This window comes from Siphateles boraxobius, unplaced genomic scaffold, assembly GCF_051911475.1.
Source record: "Siphateles boraxobius isolate OS27281-9 unplaced genomic scaffold, OSU_SipBor_1 1, whole genome shotgun sequence".
Classification (NCBI taxonomy): domain Eukaryota; kingdom Metazoa; phylum Chordata; class Actinopteri; order Cypriniformes; family Leuciscidae; genus Siphateles; species Siphateles boraxobius.
In genome coordinates this window covers 24,516,305-24,534,477 of record NW_027508699.1, presented here as the reverse complement: position 1 = coordinate 24,534,477, position 18,173 = coordinate 24,516,305, and the positions used below count along the sequence as shown (strand labels likewise).

At 36.4% G+C, this 18,173-nt stretch overlaps 1 protein-coding gene across 4 annotated transcripts in view; it reads right to left on the bottom strand.

Moving 5' to 3' along the window:
- Positions 1–165: 165 nt before the first annotated feature.
- Positions 166–18,173, bottom strand: part of cacnb2b (calcium channel, voltage-dependent, beta 2b) — a 41,084-nt gene continuing 23,076 nt past the window's right edge. For 2 of the 4 annotated variants that reach the window (XM_077230240.1, XM_077230248.1), the window contains exons 2-13: positions 16,619–16,696; positions 12,569–12,691; positions 12,335–12,474; positions 11,382–11,443; positions 11,115–11,137; positions 10,921–11,001; positions 10,534–10,592; positions 10,303–10,412; positions 7,915–8,066; positions 6,283–6,378; positions 5,614–5,787; positions 166–3,273 (exon numbers count right to left, since the gene is read on the bottom strand). In XM_077230240.1, the coding sequence (XP_077086355.1) occupies positions 2,575–3,273; positions 5,614–5,787; positions 6,283–6,378; positions 7,915–8,066; positions 10,303–10,412; positions 10,534–10,592; positions 10,921–11,001; positions 11,115–11,137; positions 11,382–11,443; positions 12,335–12,474; positions 12,569–12,691; positions 16,619–16,696 (1,797 nt within the window). In that variant the 3' untranslated portion in view covers positions 166–2,574. Of the gene's footprint in view, positions 3,274–4,362; positions 4,388–5,613; positions 5,788–6,282; positions 6,379–7,914; positions 8,069–10,295; positions 10,413–10,533; positions 10,593–10,920; positions 11,002–11,114; positions 11,138–11,381; positions 11,444–12,334; positions 12,475–12,568; positions 12,692–16,618; positions 16,697–18,173 lie in introns of all 4 variants that reach the window. The other 2 variants (XM_077230255.1, XM_077230242.1) reach the window with 2 other exon arrangements.

Here is an 18,173-nt window from a genome sequence, read left to right as displayed (position 1 = left end):
TGTGTGTGCCATTTAAGTCTCATGTATATATATATATACATATATATGTATGTGTGTGTGTGCTCAAAATAGTCCTTCCTAATATCCTTATTCTTTGACTAATCAAAGGTGGAAACACGATAAGAGACACATTTGGGAAAAAAATGCAAAAAAAACCTTAAGTGATAAATTTGACGTGTGCATTATTCAGGAAAACATTTCAATAAAGACAATATAGAGTCAGTTCAACTGAATACAGATGTACATCTATATTACAGTGCAGCAGTATCTGTACTCCGTTTTATCAATCCAATATCTACAAAGGCATTTATGGGGTATATACAAATGCATAGAAAGATTTTTCAAGCTATAGTGTTGTTTTAAACTAATGCATAGAGTACTCAGGAAACATGTAGAAAATATAAATAAAAGTCATGGTTTCAGGTGCATTAAGAGTATGTACAGATCTGAGTGCTTATATATCTTTCACATTCCATTTTTAACATAACTGGAATCAAAACGTTTACCATACTGTTGTACAAAAGCTATTTTCTAAATCATTGTACTTATTTCGCTCAAGACATTTGAGTGTGCCTTTTTACTTTATGAACATGAAAGTTACGATTATGAAAAAAATGAAATCCATTTAATATTCATACTGTATATATTTAAATAAATATTTAGAAAATCATAAATGCAGCTGGTAGGCTCAAAATTATCAAATTTTATATATTATAAATATGGAAGAACAAACTTAATAAAAATCAACAGTGTTCATTTGCAATAATTTTGCACGAGCAAAGAACATGGCTCTAGAGTTGATTTAACATGATTATGTTATCAGCTAAAGGTCTTTGTATTGACAAACAACATATGTTGTATGACATTTACTGAATAAATTTTTGTCAAGACAATCTATACCTGGCCGAACTAAACACTGAACAGTGTATACATTAAAGCCAACATAAAGCCAAAATAAAATAGGTTGCAAATGGTAATTCATGCTGACTTTAAAGTTTAAGATTGTAATTGCTCTCAGGCTACGTTTACACAACAATGATGTACTAAAAATGGAAACGTTTTTCCTTTGCGTTTTTCGCGTACAGATGACAATGTTGTGAAAACGATGCCTGTTCACATGGATCCATGAAAACAACAAAAAAACAAATCGCTGTTTTATGCATGCAGGCCAATAGTTGGCGATGTTGTAAAGAAACATAGACCGAACACACAATACGAATGCGCATGACGTCACTGTTTTCACAAATTCATGTTTTTGTAATTTACACAGAGCAGAAACGATAACGGTATCATCTCCACAAAACTTGCACTTTGAAACCTGTTTTCAAAAACTTGCATTTTCAGGCCCCCAAAACAGCATTGTCAAGTAAATGAATGGCCAAAATGCACAAAAAGTTTCCTGTTTTTTGTTGAATACAGTGTTGTGTAGACGGCCCCTTAGTTTCAGCAAATGGAATCGCAAAGACAATGACTTTTCAAACAGCCCCCCCCACCCCCATCTACCATTGGTCAGAAAAATATATAGTCCTGCCGCCAAACCCATGTCATTGGTGGAGCCCCGGTTGCTGGTCGAGATGGTCAACTGTATTGTGCACAAATATACTTTTCAGTTAAATCAACCTAAAAATGTCTTGTTGTCTCTGCTTTAAGTAAGGATAGGAGAGAATACTAAAACTTCAAAAATATCACCTTATTTTTCAAAACAGAAGCTATTTGCTCTAAATGTGAGAGACTTCTGATTCAATAGCCCCTATAGTTGAATAACTATGATTATTATATCAAATTAAAATATTATGATAACAAATGCCAGTTTGTAATATCAAGCGCCATTTTGTAAAACAAAAAATTGGAAGCCTTGCATATTCAAGTTAAAAATGGGCCCAATCTCATAAAAAATTAGGTGGATTAAATAAATTAAAATTGACTAGACTTTATTGTTATTGTTTTGATGTTGAAAATAACTGACCTTTCAATCACTGAGGTGAAAAGCCAACCATAAAAGGGTTCTTTAGTTTGCCTAATTTTAATGTAGCCAATAGCAGCACATAATTAGTTTTCATACAGATTATTTATGGGTAAATGCTAATTCTTGTTACCATTTTAAAAAATTATTTTCTTAATATTTTCATACCTGCCACTAGTGTAGAAAGACCAATTTGAAACAAAGAAACAGAAACTAAAAAACGTATGTTGTCTTTGTCAGGGGCGAAAAATAAAGTTGATAAGAGATGACCAGTTTGCATCTGCATTTTACAAAATTGTTTGAAAAAAATTGTGTATCTGACTGACCGTTAACAACGGGAAATAACAAGCAAGGATGTACATACTTGGGATTGGAAAGACCGAACGTGCTGAAATCATTTAAAAATATGGTAATCACAGGCCTGATAGCAAGAGGCACATAAAGCCAAGGAAACACAGAATTATACGAATGAAAGGCTCATAATCAAGGAAAGTTAAATTTCGACCAGAGTAGGCAATAACACAGAAGAACAGATAAAGAAAGAGAAACCATGTTGTCCTGAGTACACGGTAGCCAGCATTTAACATAGCAGCATTAAAACAACGTCCATCTTAGTGATGAATGTACATGTCTTCTGTCCATTCCTCCGCCTCCATGCACCTGTCCCTCTCCCTGTCCCGTTCCCGTCCCTGGTAGTGATAGTGGTTGTGGTGTGGGTGAGCGTAGTGGTGTGATTGTTGGTGCGAGCGCAGCTGTATCGGCTGTCTCTGTTGCCTGTTGTGCTCGTTGTGCTCCAGCTCATAGTCCTGCTGCCCGTGGTGGGAATAATCCGGCTGAATGTCTGTTGTCCCGCCGCGGCGGTGGTGGTGATGTCGGTGGTGATGGTTATGGTCCTTTAGAGTTGTAGTCCTGTTATGGTAGACCTCGGTTTGATCCGGGTTCACCTCACCCGGGAGAGCGCGCCTGCTCCGGGACTCCGTGTACGAAGCGTCTTTAGTGGGAAGCTGCTCCATGTCGGTAGGCTGCTGCTGGCGCACGTGGTGCTGGTGTTTGTTGTGGGGCTCGGTCGGTCGGCTGGTGCTGGAGCGGTGGTGATGATGATGATGGTGGTGATGGTGATGGCTGCGTCTCTTTGGCTCGCTACGAAGGAGCCTCTCCTCCTCCTCAGCCTCCTCCAGCACTTCCTCTTCTTCCTCCTCCTCCTCCTCCTCCTCCTCTCTCGTCTCATGAGCCTGGGGCAGATGCTCCTGCTGGTTCTCTTGATATTCTTTTCTCTTGGTGGCGCCAGTCTTCTTGCTTTTCTGATCGTCCTGTATATGGGATACATCAAATTAAAATTAGAGTTTTGTGGATTTTAGACACCTTTGAGGCCATTTAGAAGAAAAAAAAACCCAGACCAAAACAGTCATTGTACCATTCATTTTCTCTATAGAGGAATTTTGGGGATTTTTAACGATAATATTTAAACTAACAGACCTATTGTGGGGTACAAGGTACAAAGTATCCCACTAAGTCATGGAATATATTTTTTTTAAAGCTACCAGTCTGAATTGTTGAATTTTTTTTTTTAAATAATAATGTTGAACTGTGGAATTCCTGGTGAAAAACTACATTATCGTTGATTCTACAATGAAATCTCCACCAATCAGATAATTGAAACTAGCAAATTGTGACATTTTAGCACCCGTCCACTACCATGAATGACTGAGAATGTCTGACTTTCAAATACTTTTTTGCTTTAAATCAAAGTTTGCATTGTTGGGATTCATCTTGTAGGTGGTTGTTTAGATTCCTGGTTTAGATATCTTTAACTAACTGTGGAACTCTTTATTAATGACCCATTAAATGTCCTTACATGAAGCAACGAACAGGAACAGAAGAATACAGTAGAGCATGGAACTAGCAATGCCAAAGTAATGGGTTTGATTCCCAGGGAAAACAAGAACTGATCAAATATGTACCTTTAATGCAGTGTAAGTCACTTTGGATAGAAGTGTCTACCAAGCAGTGTTGGGGAAAGCTACAGTACTATTAGTAATGCGTTAATGCGTTACAATATTGTGTTACTCCCTAAAAAAGCAATCATACAGGCCTACCAGTAAAAAAAACAATTCAGACATCACCACCAACTAGTTGTTTATTGAAATATACAGTAGTTTAACAAATTCCTAGGTAAACCCTCATGAAAAAACAGATAATAGCCTAATTAAAAGTACAAGTAAGCAACTGATTGTTTAGTCTTTTCCAAAGACACTAAACTACAAAAATTGCACTAAACTGCCCTACTATAAAGTTTACTTACAACACCTAATAAGCAATTACTAATACAAAAAAGTAGAACAAACTAGTAGGTGCTGACACTAAAGGCATTTTACCTCAGAGACCACCATCTCACTCACCGAAGGTCCTTTAAGCTCAAGTCTTCTTTAAATGTCCAAGAGAGTTTAGTAAGAGGTAGGGAGGAAATTGAAAATGTCACAGAATGACAGACCACTAAGCAAAATTTCAGACTCTATGGAGCCTGTAGATGTTTCCAAGCAGTCATAATGTAGAACTTGCACAGAAGAAAGAACAAGTAAACAAAATCTAATAAAATCTGCTAGAATGTGGATAAAACTGGAGGGACATTAATTCAAATAGTAATAGAAATTAGAACTAAAATATGTAGAATACAAAAATATACAACGTTGTCAGTGAGAAGCATACTTGAAATGATGAAATATGAGATATGTGAGGAAAATAGAAATGGTCTGTAATTTTTAAATAACTGTATTTGGAAAATTGTGAAAATTATGAAAATGTTATTTAATTGAGTGTTTTTAGGATACATACAATGCTAGCAATGAGATAAGCCTTTAAATGAGATAAGACAGAGGTTGGACATTTCCTTACAGAACGCTACACAATACATAATAGTAAATGTGGTAGAAATGACACTGTTTACGATTTTATGAATATATGTACACTACCTTTCTAAAGTTTGGAGTCAGTTTTTTTCTTTAAAATCAATGCTTTTTAATTTAGCTAGGTCATTAAATTGATCAAAAGTGACAGTAAAGACATTTGTAATGTTACAAAAGATTTCTATTTCAAATAGATTATGTTCTTTTGAACTTTCTGTTCATCAAAACTATTCCACAAAAATATCAAGCAGCACAACTGTTTGAACATCGATAATAATAAGACATATTTCTTGAACACCAAATCAGCATATTTAGAATGATTTCTGAAGGATCATGTGACACTGAAGACATTTTAAAAGATAATGTATTTCTGTGATGGCAAAGCTGAATTTTCAGCATCATTATGCTGAAAATTCAGCTTTGCCACCACAGAAATACATTATCAAATAAATCAAGGCTTGTGTTCAAGAGACTTCTTTAAAAAGCATTTTTTTTAAACAAACTTTTGAACGGTAATGTGTATATTTTTACTGATGAACACTGTCCTAGGACAAATTAAACTAGTGAGAGGTGTTTTAAAAGGGTTACTTTTATAAATGTCCACAGGGTCAAAAATAGAAAATGCATGTCTAAAGATTATTTCTGAGTAAGTTGTTTTGAAATGTTTTCGGCTAGAAAATGTTCTGTACAGTAAATGTCCAATCTCAGTACTTCATATCCTGTTTTTCCTCAGAGTGTGTCCAATACCTTAGCAGGTGTGGGGCTGGTGGGGAGTGTGTTTTCTGCCAGTTTCTCCAGCATGGGGTTGGGAGGTTCCATTTCAGGAGGGTGTGTGGCTCTCCAGTAAGCCTCCAGGTATTCAGCGATGTGTTCACAGGCATCTGACAGCTGGTTCTCATCCAAGATGACATCGAACAGCTCCTGTGAGAGAGACCAATGGTGAAGTCACAACAAGGATAAGTATAAGGGACAGTGAAATGAAGCCAATAGCACTGCAGGGAGGCTAATCTATGTAAACGACTGCCTTGGGTGCTTTGCAACATGATGCAGCGTAAAAAATAACAGTCTCTTGATAATCAGATCAGTTTGTGATTAGGCCCTCCAGCTATACTAGGGCAGTGTCAAAAGGAGGCCATCAAAGAGGTTCGAAATTTGGGTGTTCATATTGATTTTCTAAAAAAACGGACTCTAAGTTTGTTCAAAGTTATATATCAAGAGCATAACAGGGTGACATTTTGTATCACGATTAATCGACTATCCCATCTTAAAGGTTATTAACTAATCCACATGAAAATAGAGCTTATCATGAAGATTTTCCAAATCCTCCCCATGGGACTTTCTGTAAAGTTAAGAGGGCTGGATTTTTAGCAAAGAGTCAACTGCTATCATATTTAGGTATACGGATGGCACACTTACATTAGGACACTGGGCCAGTTTGTCTGCGGCCACCATCTGGACATTCAAATGTTTAGTTTGAGATTTGCCCCTGGTCTTTATCAGTCTTGTGAGAACCTGAAAAGCAGATGAAAAGAGGAAGGAAAAAGGGACAGGAAGGATGAGTGGGAGGCATATGGGGTGAAAGTACACTGGACGTTAGGTCATATTGGGTCACAAGAGAAAGGTTAGTGTTTTTGTGCAACTGGTCTTCTCTGAAAGAAGCATTTCCTGTGTGAATGTATTAGCTACACCATGTTTCTGGACAGTGAATGAAACCATGCTTTGTGTAGCCTAGTGACAGACAGATAGATCTTATTCGTGTGAAAGATATGTATCATTTTGAACAATGTAGTGCACTTTGAAAGGAAATAAATAAAAAGACAGGTGGTTATCAGAAAAGTGACAGGTTTATCAAACAAGCTGATATATAGTACCAGATCAGACATCGTTGTCTGGTAAAATAATCTTGTTTCTGCCTCCTAGTGGGTTAAATTATTTTTTATTCCATTGTAAAACTAACTGAATTCTTGAACATGTTAGCATACATGGCATTTTTGAGCATTTTCTCAAACAGGGAAATTACAGAAACCATCTGGAACTGGTTGGTATACTGAAATAAAGCTGAATGAGGTTTTTGTCTGATGACTACAGCTGTATCTATGAATGACTTTGATAGAAGTATTGCACATTATATATTTCATAATAAGAGTTGAACATAATACTTCACAGTCAATGAGTCCTGTTTTGCCATTTAACTCATTAAAACCTAAAACAAATAGTTTTACAGATTATTACTGCATCTTCATGTAGTGGTAACTAATCACCAATACAACCATATTCATACATATTAATTTAATTTCATACAAATTAAATGAACAATATGTATTAGGAAAAACATAATTTAAAATGAAAATTATATATATATATATATATTTCAATCACCCAAATCTTACTAACAGATCAAAAGTGACACAAAATACTTATTTTTCATATAAATGCTGTTCTTGTGTACTTTTTAACAAAGAATCCAGAAAAAGTATCACAGATTAAGCAGCGCAACTGTTTTCAACATTGATGATATTGAGTGACTAAAAATACAACTTTGCCATTACAGGAATAAAGTATTATTATTATAAATTATCATCAAATAAATTCAGACTGGATAAGCATGAGAGAATTCGGTAACACTTTACAATAAGGTTTTATTTGTTAACATTATACATTAGTTAACCATGAACAATACTTATACAGCATTATTAATCATAGTTGATGTTCATTTTAACATTTATTAATACATTTTTAAAAATCAAAAGTTCTATTCGTTAACAGTTAATGGACTTTGAACTAACATGAACAAACAATGAACTATTTTTATTAATATTAAAATTAATGAATGTTGTAAGAAATACACTGATCACTGTTAGTTCATGTTAGTTAATACATTAACTAATTTTAACAAATGAGACCTTTTTGTAAAGTGTTTTTACAAAATGTAAACACATTTTTAAAAATCTTACCGACACCACATTTTTAAACAGCAGGCTCTGTTTCATCAGTAAGCAAATGATTATTGTGAGAATATTTGCAAGTTCTGTGAACATAATTTCTGACCTTAGGTGATGAAATCTTGACATACACCAGGATAGGGGCCAGGGAGGTCTTGCTTAGTTGGATAGGGTGGTTAATGGTGTCGGCATCCAGAACCACAAGCTGTAGGCTCCGTGCTAACTCAAAAATCCTCTCAACCTCTCCTTGGATTTGGGCTGTAGGGACAGATAAAGAAATAAATGAGGCTAGTCGTCAACCTAAAAATCCTTATAATATCTTCAAACAATATTTTTTGATCGAAGTACAAATCTGCTGAATTGCAGTCAAAAACACTTAAAATGGAATGGAATGGGAAGCTTTTTTATGTCCAGTTCCACTAATACAAGTAGAAAGAAAAATAGAAATAAGGTTTTTGCACCATTTCATGAAGTTTTAGAACTGAAGAAAAGCATAAGGTGCAAGTCCCATCTTTAAAACTAAACACATTCCATACTCAGGTCATGCAATATGTTTTTGAGAATAGAGATGATCAAAATATGCTGACAGAACAGTTCCTCGTCCACAGGAAGTAACAGAACAATGAAAGTTGCTCTTTGCTCCAAATTGAGCAAACTTTAATGATAAAAAAACATCACAAGTGAGTTCAAAATCAGCTCACACGGTGCTCAACATTATCTTTCACAACCACACAGCAAAAATAATTTTCTTAATCAGTAATTTTATATTGTTTTCCAGTAAAAAATACAAAAAAAAATCTTAAAACAAGATTTTTCTTACTCCACTGGGAGATAGTTTTCTTTCTTTTTTTAAAAACGCAAATCATGAGGGGAAAAAATCTAAACCATTTTAGTCTTATCTTACATTTATATCTTGTTTTAAAGATGTTTAGATATTTTTTCAGAAAAACAAGAAAAAAATACTTCTTAAGCAGCGCAAAACTTACTCTTACACATACACTGAATACTTTGGCTTGCATTTATTTGACCAAAAAAATTATGCACAAATTTTGGAGATTTTGTGGTGTCTAACACAAGCCGAAGCTTTTAGTAGCAATGACCTTCACTAAAAGTATCAGGGTTCTTTGACACTTATAGTGTTCTCTAAAAGAGGTAAAGCAATTTTACACCAACAGGAATGAGTTGGGGAACATAGACAGGCTATAATACATACCCGCGGCATCTGAGGTAAGAGAGCAATATGAGGGACAGAGTGGAGAGAACCAGAACCAATCAGATCCTGTCAGCTAACCAAAGCTAGCTACACACCTCAGATCCACACCCACTAATGTTAAACAGCTACTTAAAGTTCACCCAAAACTTTAAATTCTGTCATCATTTACTCACCCTCGAGTTGTTCCAAACCTGTATGAGTTTCTTTTTTGTGCTGAACACAAAAGGAGATATTTTGAAGAATGTTGGTAACCAAGCAGTTGATGGGCACCATTGACTTCCATAGTATTGTATTCCCCATTCCATTGAAGTCAATTGGACCCATCAACTGTTTGGTTACCCATATTCTTCAAAATATCTTCTTTTGTGTTCAGCACAAGAAAGAAACTCATGCAGGTTGGGAACAACTTGAGGGTGAGTAAATGATGACAATTTTTTCATTTTTGGTTGAACTATCCCTTTAATAATTACAATGACATGATGCAACTTTTTGTGTTGTGAGAATTGCAAGAATTTAAAAGCAGTGGAAGTTTATCTGTAAGTGGGATCTTGTTTTCCAAATATTTAGTATTTAAATACATACAACTAAATAAATATACTTTAGAAAAATGTTATTTAATTTTTGTGCAGTTTTGCTTATCAAATACATTTATCTTGTTTTGAAATATGAAATTATTACTTAAAATTAAGACAAAAATACTTTTTTTTGCATTGAACTATCAAGCTCTGGTCCTTTTATCCCAATGTTAAATAGTTGGTAAGTATTAATCAGCTTTATCAATACATGCATTTGTTTGGGTGCAATGACTAATACATTCTTCCTAGACTCCCTCTGATTCTGAATTAGACTGAATTAATATTAAAGGTGCTCTAAGCGATGCTGGGTGACGTCACTTCTTGTTGACGTTCGAAGTATTGTCAAACAAAACGTAGGCTAGCTAGACGCTCCCTCCTCCTCAACCGTGCACTAACCCCCCAAACCCCACCCCCAAATCCTTCTTGTCGGTTATTGGCTGGAACAGTTTGTTATGTTTCGTGGTGCGGGTTAGCCCAGTTGGTTTTTGTTGCTGTTTTTGGAGCCTGTGGTGTCTACGGAGACCGTGTTTTTTTACAGTGTGTTCAGGGGACAGGCAGCTAGCGGATAGTGAGGAGATGTTTGCTGTATGTGACAAAAACATTTTGGCCTAAAAAAACGTGTGACATCGCTTAGAGCACCTTTAAGTCAATACATTCAGAATTATGTATTGGTATGGAATGACATAAAAGACCAAGTAGGGATTACCTAAACTAGAGCGGGTGTTGGAGCGATCCATTATGGCGTGCTTGCTGGGGTTGTTGAGGATTGACCGCTTGGCAAGTGCAATATCTGCCGTCACCCGGGTGATAGTTATTCTAATGATGGATTAACATGTAAGAAACAACATTCTATATGACTACATGTAAATATTAAAATAGCAAATATTCATTGCGATGAGTCAATAGTCCATTAACTCCTTAATCATGTGTACCATACCTTCCTTCAAATCTGTGTTTTAAAAAATCAAAGAGCGCTTTTTGCATCATGTCTGTAACCTGTACATTCAAATACAAGAGAGTAAATATGCAATTCATTAATAACACTTCATAAAAAAAACTAAAGTGTAAGTTCAGTTACGTACAGTAGAGGGCAGTAAAGATTTTTACATAATAAGTGAGGCATAACAGAACATTATCCTCTGCTATAAGATGCATTATATACAATTTAAATTGAGAATGATACTTTGTTTTAAGAGTAAAATGTTTGTATATGTCTGCTGAGCCACTGGGTCCTTTAAAACAGTAATGTTGAAAATCCTCAGAGACTTTGGTCAGTGAATAGCTGAACACTGCACATATAGAGACAGTGGCAAACGGCCTTCACCTCATAGCCCTTGAGCGAAGGCCCCATGAGCACCACAGGACGCATGGAAGGCACAACATCATATGCAGCCAGTTGCTCTCCCTGCATTTAAAGACACTTGGTGAAAATATGCTTAAATAAGCAGGCAATATATAAATATATTAACATAAATGTGTATGTTGGGGTCATAATCAAAGCATTAAGTATTTGCTCACCGATTTCTTCTTCACTTGCTGAACTAAAGGTAAACATTTTGAAAAATTAGAAATTTAATTACACACACAGAAACATAAAATGATAACATTATTTATTTTCCACATACATTCTAATTAGATGCATTGATGAAATCACAGTTTAGTGGATGATAACAATTTAGCACTGACAAACATTCTAAAGTCAGTAATTTGTCTAATTGTTAATAAATACTGTGAATAATAATACACACACATGTAAAGAAAGAAAGAAAGAAATAATAAGCGCACCTGTTGGAGGTGGAGCCGTTTTCTTTGCATTCAAATCATCTTTGGCAGCACTAGCCGCTTTACTGTGATGAGAAAAATACATTTTTGCATTTGAATGAATGTTGGAGCAATTTATGTACATTTAAGGGTGCTTTCACACTAGCACTTTTGGTGCACATCCGGGTTCAATCGACATCAGTGTTTGGTTCATTTGGATGATGTTAACACTGTTTTCCGAACTTTGGTGCGACGTACCCGCGAACGCATAAAAAGGGGTACAGTTCATTGCTGATGCGAACGGAATTGTACTAAATCGCGAAAGTGAACCGACATCTCATGACATATGATTTTATAAAACTGTGTTTAAAGGGGTCCTAAACCTATTATGCCCTTTTAAGAAGTTTTGATTTTGTTTTTGGGTGTACTAGAATACATTCATGCTTCATTGTTCAAAAAACGCATTATTTTTCACATATTTTACATTATTACAGCACCCCTCTCCCCAGTCTGGCTCGAACACGCCGATTTCGATGAAGCCCCTCCTTCCGAAATACGAAATGTGCTGTGCATTTGTCGGCCACATACATCATGAAGGATGTCTTATTTCAGAACAGTAGCAATTATAAATTTTACTGTTATTCCTAGTGAAGCGTAAATTGTTTTAATTTCTTAATGACTTTGGAATGTAGTGGTCAGTTTACTGAAATGAAGCAGTCTCAATGACGTAGGCGCCCCTCCGGAGGACGCAGCCTTCTAAAGGATTCCTGCACGCCTTCAGCTGAAATGGACTTTGGACTGTGTTTTTTAAAACATTTGCAATACATTTGTGGCAGATAGAGCAAAGTGCCTTTATGTGCTTTGAAAACAAAACTCGGGTTCATACCAGGCAATCAAAGTGTGAAAGCACCCTAAATATCTGATTCATTCATGCAATAAGAACACAAAGATATAAAATGAAACAATGTTTTGTTTACTTGGCCAGCGCTTTGGCGGCCTTCCTGGCCTGCACCTCTCTCCTGATCAGAATCGTCTCCAGGTTCACTGGGCTGGGGATAAAACCAACCTCTCCCCCTTCCTTTACAGGCCGTCCAATCCACCAGTCATTATTAAACTTCTGTAAACACAAACAACAAAACAATACCATATATTAAAAATGATATGATTTACTTAATGTAATAATTCTGCAGGAGATCTGTGAACACACTGACCTCTTTGATATGTAGGAAGTCTTTTGCTTCAAAGGAAACCCCATGCCCTGGTATGGGGACGTTGTCATCATCTGCAGGAGTGTAGGTGAAGTTTGTGCGAACGGCGAAAGCAACCGGCTTATACTGAATAATAGCAACAAAAAGGTAAAACTCTACATTTTGAGAAAACACATGAATGTGACAAATTTCCATCAGGATCCTTTGTGAGCATATGAACTGCTATAAATCTCGCTGCGTAGTTGTAACATGTATGGGTGAGAATATTAATGAATCTGTCATTGAGGTTGTGTATGAGTAAGCATGTGAATGGCAGTAGACAGATACTTTGAGAAGGGTGCTGGAACTGGAAACGCTGCTGATTTGAAAAACGGCATTGCTGCATTGCCCCAAGCAAGTTACTAATAATAGCTTTCATCCATTTACCTTCAAACCAATTGCAATGCACAAATTCATTCTTGAAGAGCTCCATATCAGCCCAGTGAAGGGCAATGCAGTCTAATGGCAGCTACATGAGGCTTGAGGACAGTGCGGGTTTGAATAGATAGGATGAGACTGAATGCACATGAGATCATTGTAATTCAGTCTGCACAGCTCTATAACCTGTCCTTCAAGTGCTGTAAAATTTGCATGGATAATTTATATGGAGTGCAGGAGGGTAAGCAACATGCGAACATGCAATCAGGTCTGATTCGCCCATATTTACTAACCTTTACAGTAACAGGACAAAAGGACAATTGTAAAATTGTGTCAGCAAATGAGATTGTGTGATAAACAGTTGGTTTGTTTGGTTAGTGATTGATTGCCATCTAGGGTTATGTGTAAAAAATGTGGGAATTCAGTTTTGGGGATTTCAATTTTTTTAACCCTATAAAACTAAAATTTACATTAAAATATGAAAGGATTTTAGGATAAAAATGTTAAAATAAATAATCACTATCTCATGCTTTTTTGATTGTGTATTTATTTCATATTTATTATTTTTGAGAATGTCTTAAGAAAATCTGGTATAAATAAAAACATTTCATTAAACGATTACTTGAGCCTTACTAAGACACAAACAATGTATATTTTTTATATCTTAAAAAAAACAATGCTCCTATACCAATATATACACTGAACAAAATTATAAACGCGACACTTTTATTTTTGCCCCCATTTTTCATGAGCTGAACTCAGAGATCTAAGACTTTTTCTATGTCCACCAGTGTCAATTTTGACAGCAAAATTTTATTTAGTTTTAGTCATAGTCTTTTGACTAAAATGCCATTTAGTTTTAGTCATATTTTAGTCATCTGAATTGTTTTAGTTTTAGTCGATGAAATACAATAAGATTTTAGTCGACTAAATCTACAGTAGATTTAGTCGACTAAAATATAATGGGTTTAGTTAAACTGTAATGCATTAATTTAGAATTTCTCTAAAATATCAAAACCCATATACTCCTGGAGAAAACATCTATTAACCTGTTAATATGAATGATTTTAAAGTTTGAACATGCAATACAGCTTTAACTACTGTGACTTAAAAAATAACTTAAATTAAATAAAACCACTTTTCCTAAAATAGAACACAGTCTTCTATTCAATTAATGATATATGCATTCTTTATAACTACTTGCATCTTTCAAGCAGACATATTTATTTGTATGAATTAAATCTAATTAATCCTTATTAAAGCTATTAACGAGCAGTGAATGCTTTTCTCTTTTTCTTTTGTTGCTTGATCAATATTAAGGACACATACCGCATTAGGTTTATTACCCACTGTCACTTTAAGACATCGGATCATGTCCAATGACATGCGAATCCAATTGCACTGATGCACATCCGATTCACTCCCAGTCCCAACTGTTTAAGACATAACCGACATAGTTTACGGGAATACTCTACAAAACGGACATTTAGACATAAAGTTGTGTGTATTTGTCCATTCAGACTCGAAAGAGAGCTCAATTCAGCACTCGCACGCTGTATGGGTGTCTATGTGCATGGCTGCTTCGGGTCAGGTGTGTGCACACAGAAAATAATGATGAAAATTATTCGTCAACGAAATTAACACTGATGTACACAAAAGGCCTATTTCTCTCAAATATTGTTCACAAATCTGTCTAAATCTGTGTTAGTGAGCATTTCTCCTTTGATGTGCTCTAAAATGTGCTGTTTTATTGTATTGAGGGGGTCCAGGGGGTCCGAAAACCAGTCAGTATCAGGTTGTTGATTGTGGCCTGTGGAATGTTGGTCCACTCCTCTTCAATGGCTGTGCGAAGATGCTGTATATTGGCAGGATCTGGAACATGCTGTCGTCTACGACGATTCAGAGCATCCCAAACATGCTCAATGGGTAACATATCCGGTGAGTATGCTGGCCATGCAGGAACTGGGATGTTTCAGGAATTGTGTACAGATCGTAGCAACATGGGGCTGTGCATTATCCTGTTGCAACATGAGGTGATGGTCGTGGATGAATGGCACAAAAATGGGCCTCAGGATCTCGTCACGGTATCTGCATATCTGCATATGCATTCAAAATGCCATCAATAAAATGCACCTGTGTTCGTTTGTCCATAGCATACGCCCGTCCATACCATAACCTCAACGCCACCATAGGCCACTCAATCCACAACGTTGATATCAGCAAACCGTTCACCCACACGACGCCATATACACTGTCTGCCATCTCTCCCTCTACAGAGAAAACAGGGATTCATCTGTGAAGAGAACACCTCTCCAAAGTGGCAGACGCCATCAAATGTGAGCATTTGCCCACTCAAGTCGGTTACGACGACAAACTACAGTCAGGTCAAGCCCCAGATGAGGACGACGAGCATGCAGATGAGCTTCACTGAGATGGTTTCTGACAGTTTGTGCAGAAATTCTTTGGATATGCAAACCGATTGTATCAGCAGCTGTCCGGGTGGCTGGTCTCAGACGATCTTGAAGGTGAAGATGCTGGATGTGGAGGTCCTGGGCTGGTGTGGTTACACGTGGTCTGCGGTTAGATGTACTGCCAAATTCTCTGAAACGCCTTTGGAAATGGCTTATGGAAGAGAAATTAACATTCAATTGACGGGCAACAGCTCTGGTGGACATTCCTGCAGTCAGCATGTCAATTGCGCGCTCCCTCAAACCTTGCGACACCTGTGGCATTGTGCTTTGTGATAAAACTGCACATTTTAGAGTGGCCTTTTATTGTGGCCAGCCTAAAGCTCACCTGGGCAATAATCATGCTGTCTAATCAGCATCTTGATATGCCACATCTGTCAGGTGGATGGATTATCTCGGCAGAGGAGAAGTGCACACAAACTAGGATTTAGACAGATTTGTGAACAATATTTAAGAATAGTCTTAGATCTTTGACAACAAAAACAAAAGTGTTGCGTTTATAATTTTGTTCAGTGTATATAATTACTCTGTGCCATAACAAAATAATAAATAAATCAAACTAAATATTAATTCAAATATTAATTCATTATATTATAATTTGGTATTTGATTTAAAAGGAAGTGAAATGTCAGCTCAATGACAGTCGGGCTGTTTATAGGCTGGTTTTAAAAGCCGATGCTCTGTGGGAGATGGTGGACTGAAGCAGGACGTGATGCTGTCAGCTCAGTACCTTAATTAAAAAGGACCTCAGGGGGCTCATTCGCACAGGCAGGGGGTTTCATTCAGTTTTTAAAGCCTAGCTAAAATGGGCCGATGATAAAACACCAAGCATTTGTCGTTGCTCATTTACAATTTGCTATGGTGCTTCTTATCAGTTTTTGGACTGTGTAAAGAATCAGGAGAAAGGGCACAAGTGATTTGCGTTTGTCAGTTGTGTGTAGACCATTGATTTGGTAGAGTACAAGATTTAACACTGATGTGCTTTATCAACCAGGGCATTTGCTAATTAGCTTTTTCGACACAGCTACCTTGTTACTTTGACAGAGGAAAAAGAGCCGCGCAAAATTTATGAGCACATCTAAAAAACGTGATATATTTCGGTCCTTGTGGCCAACGTCACTGGTAGCAGGAAATGGGCAGCCGAAAGAATTATGGAGTTGCAATCTACCTTGGCCTTCTCGAGCTGGACTTGTGCATTCTTCTCCTTCTCCTCAGTGGCTCCTGTGTCCTGACGGTCCGCCGAACCCTACCACAGTCAAACAAGAGTAAGAACTACCATTATTATTATTATTATTACATACAGGCTCACTCTCTTTAACAAGACATTTCTCTCCATTATGTCTCATTCTGAACAGCAAGCACTTGTCTGTGCACATAGTGTCGAATGTAACAATCAGGAGAATTATGCTGAAACTATGCCGTCTTTGATTATAAAATAAAATGATAAAATGAGGCATATGCTCTGACATGTTGTTTTCAGTAGAGATCACTCCACTATATAATGACAGTGCCATCAAAGTCACAAATGATCCCAAGCTTTCTCCTTCAGGGCTCCTTCATCCAATTTTATTAGCAACTCCTCACAAAGGGCACTGTTCAAAGTCAATGTCAGGCAATAAGAACTCAACGTAAAAACGTTTAACTCTGTCAAATTGAGCTTGTAAATTGATATGAACATAATACTCCCTATTATTTTTTAACACTAATATATGGCAAAATGCTACCACAGAACAAAGACTGGGTTTATAAAATTCCATAACATAAATGTTCATACCCAGTGATGCGAAAATAAGTTATGAATACTAAATATTTTATAAGTCCTGCTCACCACATGGAAGGGTTTGACATTACATAATATATTACATGGCACCTTCACAACTTTTTTATGAAAAACAAAGCTGTAGAAATGTGAATTCATCATCACATTGCACATTTTTTTGGAGGTCACCTACAATAGGTTTATATGCATCCAAGGTCAAAAAACACTTACATTTTCTCATAATATACATTGCAACGCCCATTTTCATATCTGAATTTCAGCTCCAGAAGATTCCTCTGCACTTGTATACACAGTGATACGAACAGTAACAAGTCCTCATCCAAGTGCATGCAAAGTGGATTTGCTTGTACAGCGCAGAAAACAGCATAATCTCAACATGTCGACGACAACACAAACCAAACTCTTCCAGGTCTCAGCTAAAACTACAGTGTTTCAGGGCGGGTCAAAGTAGACATTGTTTGCAAGCAGCCAATGAAGACCATAGGCTTACATTATGCAAATTTGTAACAAACCAGGTTTGAGCAGGAAGTATGACTCGAATTACTGACGACTCTTTCAGACAGTTCAGAATTGGTTCTTTCTTTTGGGAGACTATAACTCCATTTATTGTGCATTTTGATCTTTGAAACTTTGTACCTTTTACATTCACAAACAGCTTTATTACACACTACAGGAAAGCTAATATCCGAAAAAGCATAACAGGAGTACTTTAATTTTTCCTAACCTGCTTCTTGTATTCTATATGTCTTTAATCAAAATATTTGTTTAAGCAAAAACTGCAAAAAAATATTATGACTATATATAAATATTCAATCCTCTAGCCTAATTAACTTGGTTAACTTTAGCATATTATGTCACTAGATATGTGCATACGAGAATAGCATTTTAGATACTCTCATTCCTATAAGAATCAGTCCATTTCTACTCACTTAATATTGTTTGG